Source organism: Cynocephalus volans, chromosome 13, assembly GCF_027409185.1.
Source record: "Cynocephalus volans isolate mCynVol1 chromosome 13, mCynVol1.pri, whole genome shotgun sequence".
In the NCBI taxonomy this organism is placed as follows: Eukaryota; Metazoa; Chordata; class Mammalia; order Dermoptera; family Cynocephalidae; genus Cynocephalus; species Cynocephalus volans.
Genome location: NC_084472.1, coordinates 24,256,870 through 24,268,925, shown reverse-complemented (window position 1 = coordinate 24,268,925; position 12,056 = coordinate 24,256,870). Strand labels below are relative to the sequence as shown.

Below are 12,056 nucleotides of genomic sequence, written 5' to 3'. Positions count from 1 at the left end.
TGCCTATAAGGTGAGTGCCACCTTAACAGTAAGAGTGACTATGAGGTCCCCTCTCCTGCCTGTCACACCCTAACCCTCACCCCATCTGAAGTAGCTCCAGCTACTGCCCTCTGTAGGACATGTAGGGTATACTCTGATTTAAGAATTACTTTTTAATATGCTATTTGCTATGGTGCTCTCAAAGGTCTAACTTTGGCATTCTCTTCACAAGCGTTTATCAGTCCTCCTTGTCGTTTCTTTAATTTCATCATTTATTAAAGCTGTAGGTTTCAATAACAAGTCATGAGTTAAGTTAGATCATTTTTTTCTTTTGTAAGGGAGAGAACGACTAGGAGTCAAACAGCCATGGGCATCGATGTCTCTGAGTTTTCTTTCCCCATCTGTAGAACAGAAAAAACAATTCTCATCTCTGGAGGTTGTTGTTAAGGTTAAAGTATATAACATAATCTTAATTCAGTGTCTTGTTCAATACCTGGCATTCAATGAATATTAATTCATTTTCTTCCACTACCAACAACCTAATACAAAGTCACATTACTTGAAGTTCCTGAGGATTCTTTCGGTTTTTTGTGGTTGTTGTTTGGTTGGTTTTTTGCTAAATGTGGCTATAGTAGGCTGTGCATATGGCTAAGTTTCCGGTCTATTTTCTAGCTTTCTGAAAAATTATAAGAAATTAATAGATATTTAATGAGCATTTATACTGTCCCTATCACTGTTAAGTGTCATAGGAAACAAAAGAACCAAGACTCACTGTCAGGAAGCCAAAACGACTTTATAGTCCGCTTAAGGAGTGAAGATCTAGTCACATGAAACCACTAATAAATAAGCATTTTTTATTGTAATAATTATTACAATAGAAATACAGTGTTAATGTATCTCAATGGGCGGGAAATAAAACAGAATTTTAAAATTCAGAGCGTCCTAAATGAGAGCATAGGCTGGCATCTTGTGATGGGCATCACCGTGGACTCTTTTCCCCTGAATGATGGCCTGGTTCTGGGGTTGTGGCGTGGAAAGTGGGAGGGTGTCCCAGACAAGGAGATGGGGGGGGGACAGTGAGGGGAGGGGGCTGAGATGACTATGGAATCTGTTTGATGGGGCAGGAGATGTATTAGAAAAAGGTCTAAGTAAAACTGAGGAGACCAAGTGACCGAGAATTAAAAGAATGTTGTACACTAGGGTAAAGAGTTTACATCTAATATTACAGATATTAATTAAGCAGGGAGGTGAAAATCACAGCAGAGGACGAGTCTAGCAGTGTGTGTGCCGTGACCTAGGGCTGGGAGAAGACCACCCAGCCAGCAATTGCAGAAGCGCAGGTGTGAATTGATGCGGATTAATGCCAGAGTGGTGGAAATTAACATAAAAGTACGGAGCAGTGTATAATTTTTCTGATTAGATGCTGTGTTTTTAAGTATCATGAATTTCTTTTGTGTTATTTAAAAGGTACTTTTTATACCAAAATATTATATTATAAAACTTTCTCAATTTGATTACTCAGCAGGATTCCAAAAATAGTTTTACTTTTCATTTTGTTGTCCTTAATAAAAGATAAGAAGTAGATGGCATTGTTCTACAGAAAAGAGTCCCGTTTTTCACTTTTAAATCAAATGGCATGGAAGGGTAATTAAGTATCTTTTGGGATACTTCTACGGTAAAGACAGATAATATGGTTTAACATGATTTAGTTTGAGATACAACTTTTATTTTCTTTTTGAAATGATGGAAATATGCAGGAAGGTATGTGAAATTATGTGGAAAATAATATATACAGTAGTTAAGGTATTTTATTACTTCTAACAAGGATTTTGTGGTTACTGAGGGAAATAAACATGTGTGTTATTTGGCTGTGGTCTTGTGCATGTCTCAGTGAATTTATATTAATGAAAGCAAAAGAACTGTTGTCAGTTCACATGTGGAGTAGAGAGTGTTTGTAAAACTTTACTAAGATCCTTGAGAAATGCGAAAAGTGCATACAATTATATTTTGTGATGTGTACCTATTAATTGCATTCCAAAGTATATCCTATGTAATTGTGCTCAGGACGTAACATCCAATGTTTACTGAAATGGAAATTGCTTTTTATTTGATCCTTTTACTTGCTATTCCTATACAATTTTTCTTCAAATAGAGTGATTAAGGACTTCAATAAAGTAATCTTCCTTAGAGAATATTTTAAATTTTATTTTGTCTTGAGTATGTCTACTTCTGCATAAGTACATGGTTTAACTTGTTTTATTATCTGTTGAGATATAGCTGATTGACGTAGCATTTAAGAAAGCATTAATTTTTAAAATTTTGTCATGGCATGTAAGACAGAGATAAGACTGAATTTTCTTATTCTAATACTCTTAAGACATAGATATTTTAAATTTCAAATTTGTTTTGAGATACACGTTTATTTTCTTTTTTGTTTGAAAATTAATAAAATTGTTAGTGCTTAATAGACTATTATAAGCACCATGAGGAGTAGGAATTGCGAATTATTCACCTTTTAGTTATCATAAGGTCTTGTAATTCTAGAGCATAGGCACATTCAACTTTAGTAAGTGTATTGCTTTCTTACCTTAAGCATTTGTTTAAAAATTACGTATTAACACTGTATGCCAGGAGATGTGTGGGATATACAAGATAACTAACATTTGCCCCTAAGTGCCTCTCCTGGTGAGTGTCAAGATGGTTATGAAACTGTGGCAGTAGAGCTCAGGTTGCTACACGAAACCTGAGAACAAGAGGTTTGTTCCACCTTCAGTGACTTTGGAGCTGGGGCTGAAGGATGAGTAGGAGTTTGTTAGGGAGTGGAGGCAGTACCCCTGAAAGATGTCAGGAGAATAGCAGGTGTATCCGAGGAGGCCCTGGTATCCAGGGGAGTGGGAAAGGAAGGAAAGGCTTTGGAACAGGGAGATGCTGGGGAACAACTCAGAACTACAGTTTGGCATTCTGTAATATGAAAATGCCTTTAATAATGTCAAAATAAAACTTTTGTGTTTCATGCTACTACTACTGCATTTTATCCTTTCACCTAAACGGGGTTTAGGTTTAGATGTTAGTTGCTTTTGCATTTGTAGTAAAATTAAACACATATATTTATTATCTTTTACAGTGAAGTTTAGCAACTGCAATGGAAAAAGAAAAGTACAGTATGAAAGCAGCGAACCAGCAGATTTCAAGGTGGATGAAGATGGCATGGTGTATGCTGTGAGGAGCTTTCCACTCTCTTCTGAGCATGCTAAGTTCCTGATATATGCCCAAGACAAAGAGACCCAGGAAAAGTGGCAAGTGGCAGTAAAATTGAGCCTCAAGCCAACCTTAACTGAGGACTCAGTGAAGGTATAAAGTCCAAATATGGCTTTGGAGCTGATGCTTAAAGATCTGATTTATACAGTTTGAATTAAATATATACTTTGTTTCACATCACATTAATGGATGGCCAATATTTGAATTTTCATGAACTTCAGTCATTTTAATAGATTTCATTTTATTTTTAGTCATGTAAGATATTTTGACTACATATATTTTAAGGAACCAGAAATTGTATTTAAGAGGTTTGTTTATATTTTTGAGGTTTATAAATTAATTTTAATTAGAAGTAGTTGTTTTAAACTTCTTATAAGCTTTACAAGGTGTTAAATATAACCACAAAATAAACAATTCTTCACAAGATGTCATCAGTCAAATTTATTCGATGCGAAGTACAGATTTACAGTAGTAACAGAAAAGCATTTCTGGCAATGAGTACTGGGTTTTTGTCTTATTCCTTAATAATCAAATTGGGGAATATGAATTATTTATGCTATGGATATGACTTTTAGGAATGATATACTCCCTCTGGTGGAAGCTGCTATAAGCCCAGATAAAATAAATAAGGTATGTTTCCAACAGAGGACCTTTCAATTCAATTTAACATTTATTGAGTGCTTATTTTGTATCTCAGTATATTAGGAATTTTAGATAATATACAATAACTTCTTCAGGAAAGTTATAATATTATTTCCTGAATATTCTAGTTCTTTGAGTTAATTCAAAACAAATATGAAGGGACATACATATTTTAAAGTCCATGATTTTATGAACTATATTACATTTTATATATTTATTGCACTGTGAAAGATAGGAGGGCACATATTCATTTCTGGTATTTAACTGTAAATGTGATATACACACTTACAATCAAACATGAATGAATAGATCATAGGAAAATATATCATTTTTCTGTTACACTGGTATTGGGGTTTTTGTATGCGAAATTTAATTTGTTAATCTATTAACTGGTAAGGGGAGTCATGTCGTTTGGGTAATATAAAGTGAGAAACTGGCAACTAATGGAGTGAAAAGATGCTTTTGTTGTTGTTGCTTTGCTGTGTTCCAGAAAACTAGCTGGGATATTTGCACTGAAGAAGTAAGGGCTAATGGCTAAATGTCGACAGATATAGGAAGAAACAGAAGAAAATGTTGACATCCAGCAGAGATTAATACCTAATGTGCAAAGTGGGTCATCTACAGCATCCATCATGGCTGACATAGGTTTAGAATAATTACAGCATTAATTCTGTGGGATTTAATAGGGTCATAAATATTTGAGACATTCCTTAGCAGTATGTATTAAACTTCTCTTGGAATTCAAATTATATTTTAACACATCAAGATCTAAATTTAATGTACAGTAGCACATTACCTGAACTGTGGTTTAAACTAATGAGAAATATATAAAAGGGTGCTATTAAATTTTGTTCAATTTTAACTACTCTCTGAGATGGTTCATAGAAACTGAAAATAGTTTACACAGCTGAGCCATTATAATAAATTGTTTAGAATTCAATTTTTCAATGAACAGTGTAACCCAAAAATTTTATTGTTTTCTGTTATTTTAATAGAACAACAAAAGGGCCTCCAGACTTATTTTTTGTGTGCATAATAAACTGTGATTCCTGCACTTTGAGGTATTCATTAATATTGATGTACTTCCAGAAAATGTTTTCCCTAGTACTCAAGAATGTCTTGTTGTTTTTTAATGTGAAGGAATCACAAGAAATTGAAGAAATTGTATTCCCAAGACAACTCACTAAGCACAATGGCTACCTGCAAAGGCAGAAGAGAGACTGGGTTATCCCTCCAATCAATTTGCCAGAAAACTCCAGAGGACCTTTTCCTCAAGAGCTTGTCAGGGTAGGATGGCACAATTCTAATTGTTTCCAGGGCATGTGGCAAGTGTGTGTTAAAATGTTTTTGTCTATTTATTTATAAAATAGAGTTTATAACTTGCATATACTAAAAAAAATTTTGTTTTGTATAGATGGAATTGCTACAGTGTAGTAGAAATCCTCTTCTCATTTTCCTTTGCTGTCTTTTGGATTATTTATAGATAGAGCTCTCTGTAGGTCCTGGACACTATGGATGATAATGCTTGTTTAGCTTGTGAATACATCAGCCCTAATGCCAACATGCATTTCCATTCCTACCATACCCACTTTCACAACCCACACACACTTGTTTGGCTGTCTGAAAGCTGGCCTCTCTGTGATGATATTTGCCCTCTACTGATAGCTTTTGGGCCAAAGAAACATAAAGGACACTCATTGCAAAAATGCCAGCACCAAGGGCATTTGAGAGTTTTTTAAAGAAAGAAAAAAAAAAAAAAAAAAAAAAAAAGGACCTCCGATACCATTAACAGAATCCCTGGGGGTAGTGCAAAACCATAGGCTTTCAAATCTGAAAAGGAAGTTTTTTTCACTTACTACAGATACATTCCATCAGATGCAGAAAAACAGTTACAGATATTTTTGCATGTTTGATAAAATTAGCAACCCATTATTTATTGCAAAAAGATGTAAGACAAAGATGTCGTGTTCCCATTTATTACAATGTTAATGTTTCTGTGTATGATTGTTTTAGTATTCCAACATTTACTTACTGAATGCTGTATTTTTTTTAATAAATCACTTATTTGTGTTGTATATTCTGTCCTAATGCACGTTATAATTCAATTTAACAATGCACATAACCCCTAGATAAAGATGCTTTCTATGAGAAAAAAGAGAATTTTGCCTTAATTTGAAGAAAAAAACAAAAACTAGATTCTATTAATGGATTAAGTATATTTACCTAATACACAAGGATCTCTTGCTATTATTACCTCCAAACCATTTAGCTTAATCTTCCCTTCCTTTAGCCTGTTCTGCCTCCTGTGACTGCTCATATACTGATTTCATTTTCCTGGAAGTAGTTGAATTTGGAGAAAACAGTGAGCTGTAATGGGTATAGATGGAATTGCTACAGTGTTGTAGAAAATGTTTGAGTATAAATATATATTTTAAAATACTTTCATGTATGCCTTGTTATTAATGAAGAATTTTGGTATTGGGTGCCACCTTAAAATGATATGGACAGCTTTGGTTTTAATGGACAGTGTTGTTAGTACAGTCCAAGTACAGAAATCCAATGTCCAGGCTCAACCATAATATTAGAGTTTTATGTGAGAATATTTCATGTTATAATTAGACAATTATTTCTTGTCGTAACTTATGCAAGCAGGTGAGCAAATTTTATTTTAATTAAATTGGACACCTGTTACTGTATTAAACAGTCTAACCTAGAAACTCCCAGGATGGAAATTGATTGTTTAAAAAAAACACTTCTAAATTTTGCCTTTTTGCACTGCTCCTAGTGAATCTTCTTTTAGATGTTCATGTTGCCTCCAGTCTTTCTGGTGATAGGTGACATCTTTTTTTGAAGCCTATCGCCCAAGAAGCAAAGAGGAGGGATGGGCACTGGGAGAGTTTCAGTGGTTTTCTGGAAAGAGGTGGTGGAGGTTGTGACTGAAAAAGGCATGAAGTGTGGAGTGCTCTGTCTCTGATAAGAACCTCATTTAGGCTCTCATTTGATGTGATTGTTTTCTTGATCCTCAGATCAGGTCTGATAGAGATAAAAACCTTTCCCTGCGGTACAGCGTAACTGGTCCAGGAGCTGACCAACCTCCAACTGGTATCTTCATTATCAATCCAATCTCAGGTCAGCTGTCAGTAACAAAGCCTCTGGATCGCGAGCTGATAGCCCGTTTTCATGTAAGATTCCAACCAGCTAATAAATCTCTGTATTTATACTCTTCAAAACGTGTGCGGAGTTTACCATTGCTGCCTATAACAGTCCAAAAGCCTTGATACTGAGAGTTATAACACCAGAAATGTATTTGTAGTCTTTGGTTTACTTTAATAATTTTATTGGTTTTATAGAATTGATGAATGCTCTTAGTAAAAAACAGTGTCAAAAAAATAAAACAAACAAGAAAGTGAAGTTTCCTAAAAATCTCATTGCTTTTTACATGTTAATACTTGCCTTCAGATATGTGGCTAAGAACCTATAAGAACAAATTTATACGAATGGAGTCGAAACTGTTGCATGTAAATAGAGATCACAGCCTTGTTAATGGATGCATGTTATTCCAATCAAAGGGAATTGGCTGTTCCTGTCTTACTTGAATTCTCTTTCAGATCATTTATCTTTTTCTCTCACTGTCATTAAGAACTTTTGTCTATCAGGAATCTTAATGCTTGGTTTGGCCTATACTTTCTCCTGCTGTTGTTTCTTTCTAAACATTGTTTATGCTTTTTGCCATAGTATAACATAGTATTTGCATTGTAAAATTCATGTTTTTAAATTTTATTATACATCTATCTTTCTAGAAGGACGTTCTAGAAGGACGTTGATAATGTCCTTCCCTCCTCCAAGACGCTAGTTTCCTCAGTTTTGATCTGTTGTATTTTTTCATTTAAATTTTTAACCTGTGGAATTATTTTAATAAAAAGAGAAAAGAGAGGTATATGGACCCATTTTGGTTTTTCTTTATGGCTAGCTAGCCAACGGAATGTACTGAATTAGTTCCCCACTGATTTATCATAGGCACTTAGTCATTAAAACTTTAGTCCCTCGTGTGCAAGTGTTTGTTTCTAGACTCTTACTTTGCCCACTAATATACTTGTTAGATTTTTGCACTGGAGAAACTTTTAAAATTATTGAAGTTTTTAGACTACAACAGTTTCCCCTAGATCTAAAACAGACAAATAAGCATATGAGAAATTAAAAATGTTTTAAGCGCTATTACTTAATATACCCTCCTCCTAAAGGCCTTGATTGTTTTATGAGCCTATTCTTTTAAATTTCTTGAAGAAACAGATTTTTGGTTTTAGTACAAAAAATTCTACATGCATGTTTTATATGAATTCTTACAATCTGAACTCCTATGGTTGAAACTAAGGAAATAAATATTGTCAGGTCTATTTGGGGATAAATTATTGCTCTCCAAATGCTTGCTGCTTACACATTAAAAAAGTGATACCCATAACAAAATAGAATTAATTATAGAATTGCAAGTATTAAGAATCAGTATTAAGATTCAGTATTTTATGTAATTCATAGTTAAGTGTCAGTATTAAGAATCTATTAATGTAATATAATGAATTAAATAAGTCGAGAGAAAAAGGATTGTCTGTATAAGTGTTGAAAAGCTATAATAAAATTTACATTGTTTCGCATGTTTAGTACCTCAAAATGAAAAGATATGTTGATTCTTCTTTAACTCGATAGAGCATGTCCAGCAGAAATCAGCATCCAGCATCAGACTTAACAGGAAAACTATAGATGCATTTCAGTTAAAAAGAAACAATTCAATGGACCACAGCATAGTCACTAAAAGAGTGAAATGGATCTCTATGTGCTGGATAAAAAGACTGAAGAATTCTGCTAAAAGTAGCTGAGTGATTATATTTGTTTAAAAAAGAAAATTAGATAAAATTTCTAGAGAATACTTATAAAACTGAGAACTGGAGCTGGGGAGAGGAACATCTTACATACTTGTGTACTTTTAATGTTTATGAGTGATTTTTTTCATTTAAAAAAAAAACTACTTTCAAAATATTCTGTGTACACTTAATTCTTTCTCGGTTCTCTTCTGTTCTCTTGATCTCTGTGACTATTTTATGCTAGTACCACATTCTTAATCACCCTGACTCTATCATATGTGCTGGTTAGCAGAAGAATTTTGGAGCTGGACAGAACTGGCTTTGGATCTGGGTTCTGTTAACAGACAGAATAGTGTGACCTTTACAAGTTACCTAGCCTTTCTGAAGTACAATATCCTCATTTTCAAATGCTGATAATTTCTGCCTCACGCTATTGTATGTGGATTAAATGAGTTAAAATCCAAAATCCGTTTTACTTTGAGCACAATGTCTAGTACGTATAAGTGGTAGCTTTTTGCTACTATGTCTACCCTAATTATATGGAGTTGGGCTAACTTAAATTTTGATGGGAAGAACCACTTTTTTCATCTCTCAGTTCATTCTTTCTATTTTAGCGGCATTGTGATTGTTTATTTTATCTTCTCACAGACATAAATCTGTTAAGTAATTTTGCTTTCTGATGACTTTTGCAGCTGAGGGCACATGCAGTGGATATTAATGGAAATCAAGTGGAGAACCCCATTGACATCGTCATTAATGTTATTGATATGAATGATAACAGACCTGAGTTCTTACACCAGGTTTGGAATGGGACAGTTCCTGAGGGATCAAAGCCTGGTAAGTTTGAAGATAATAATTTGGAAATGATTTGAGGAAATGTAGTGTAACCAGCACTGCCATATAAGTGAGAAAAGGAGAAAACACATGAGCCTTTGAGTGTTACTTTCTTTCATTCATAATGCTTTTAGGGAAAAAGGAAGGTAACTTAGAGAAAACCTATGAAGAAAGAAAACAAAAATATCCCTCTACTGCCCACAATGACTTTTTTCCACCTTTGAAAAAAGTACACACTATAGTGTTTGATTCTGTTCTATAGAATCTATAGGAATTTTTTATTTTGCTATAGTTGGTGCAATTAGGGCAGCTTGTAAATGAACACCAGAAAACTAGAGGCTTTGTGTTCATAAAACACAGATTTAATCCTATGAGATGTGGCAGCAATGGAAATGCAATTGGGAATCTTTGAAGATACTTGGTATTCCTGGGACCAGGTGGTGAAGTAAACCAAAAGCAGGAAGGGGCTTGAGGACAGCTGTGATTGCTACCTTCCAGCTCTACTGGAGATTTACTTTCAGGGAGGCCCTAATGTCCTCTGGAGCCCTCTCTTTTCAACCCGCATAATGAAAAGTGCCCTGGCCTAGAAACGGCACTTGCTGAAAGTCTCTCACCATATAAATAAAGTGGTGGTAATTGACTAAGATTTTAGATTCTTGTACTGAAAACCCCGCTGACTTCCATCACAGTAGCATAGACAGGCCAGAAAGGCCTATTTAGTCTGAAAAACTAGTGGACAAGACCATCAGTTGATATTCAGATGGTAAAAGTAAGTGTTTGGCCAGCCTTTCTGAGATGACTTAGTGTTCAGAGAGATTTGATTAGCTATATTAGTTTTATTTGTGTTTTAAAAAGCCTCAGCATTTAAAATCATACCACATAATACCTTTGTCATCTGTACCAATTTAGTTAGATCCCTTATGTATAAGCCAATTTATAGATATAGTCAACTGTGCATTAAACCCATACTTTTTCTTGGTCCAAGGGCACTTCTCTGCACCTTCAGAAAGGAGGGGGGGGGCGGTGCACTGCAGGAAGGACAGGGTCAGTGCTGGATGTTCAACCATCTGTGGCTCCTTGAAAGAAAAGAAAGTCACATTTTCAGAGTAGCTTTCTTTGGTATGTTTAAATACAATAAAATTGACGCATGTTAAACATACCTTTATGAAAACACAAGGCTTATACGTTATTCTAAAGGGTAAATACACATTGGGCTTTTTGGCTGCAGAAGTTTTTGCTTTGTTTTGTTTTGTTTTCAATCATTTCTTTTCTTTATTCTCTCTATTATTTCAAACTTTATAAAAAATACTGCTTCACAAAATTATTAAAAACAAACCATTAAAGCTGAATTTATTATACATTTGTCCATGAATTTCCATATAACCCTCCCGTAAATAAAAGACTCTTAGTGATCCCTAGAAGTAAAGACATTTATATTTCCTGTGGTGGTTCTGTAAGTTTCAAAATATCGTTTTAGAAGAGGTTTGATAATGTGATACATCTTGAGTTAAACTATGTTGTGATCAGTACTTTGGCTCAAGTTTCTGAAATATACTTCCCTGTTTTAACAGTTTTCATTCAACAAATGTTTATAAAGCGTGTGCTGAGTGCTAGGCCCGGTTCTGGCACTGTGGGTACAGTGATGACAAGCTGGTTCCTTCCTTGTTGGAACTTAAATTCTAACGGGGGGAGACAAATAAACACGCAAATAAGCAAATATGCCATGAAGGCTTTTAAAAAAAATAAGGGTGTAAGGATGGCACATAAAACCAAAAAGAGTGTCTTGTTCAGAGGGACAACTTTTGAAAAGAGGTTCGAATAAAGTAACCAAGCCATGGTTAACTCTGGGCCAAAAGTTTACCATGTAGAATGAACCAACAAATATAAATAAGCTGTAAAATAGACCTAAGTTTAGCGTACTCAAGAAGAAAGAAAATTTTATAATTCGATTCTTATAAAGATCCCACTGAACAAACCATTTTAAATAGTAACTACTTCCCTGTCTACTTCTAAATTACAGTTTGTCTAGCTAGTTTGAATTTATTTAATCCTAATACTGTGTAGATTTCTTTTCCACAGTATCTAATAAATTCAAGTCCCTAAGTTGGTTACAGTGTTCTTTTAATCTCCAAGGAAATAATGAACCAGAATGCCAGATCTCTATTCAATGTACCAAAACAGTAACGCATGAAGTGGTTCCTATGACCCAAGTGAGTGCAGTGTGCCTCGTTATGCACACAGCTTACTTCCAGAAAGTGACTGAGGCGCTGGGGAGAGTCACACACTCAGCACATCATCTTCACTGTTGTTGAATAACGGGAGAAAATATGACCAAGGGAGGGAATCAGCGGCCATAACATAGGTTTCTAATGGTATCTCTATTACTTATTATTTGCATTTTATGTAAATTAAGGTCTGAAGTGAACTTTCTTAGAATCAAAGAGTGAATTTGTCTCCTAAGTTATGGAAAAATTGAATCTTTATAAA

The 12,056-nt window shown here is 34.5% G+C and overlaps 1 protein-coding gene across 1 annotated transcript in view; it reads left to right on the top strand.

Annotated features, from left to right (window-relative positions):
• CDH2 (cadherin 2) overlaps positions 1-12,056 on the top strand; it is a 207,583-nt gene that overhangs the window by 141,581 nt on the left and 53,946 nt on the right. The window contains exons 3-6 of the mRNA XM_063076734.1: positions 3,104-3,330; positions 5,020-5,166; positions 6,906-7,061; positions 9,428-9,572. Coding sequence (XP_062932804.1) covers positions 3,104-3,330; positions 5,020-5,166; positions 6,906-7,061; positions 9,428-9,572 — 675 coding nt within the window. The remainder of the gene's footprint in view (positions 1-3,103; positions 3,331-5,019; positions 5,167-6,905; positions 7,062-9,427; positions 9,573-12,056) is intronic.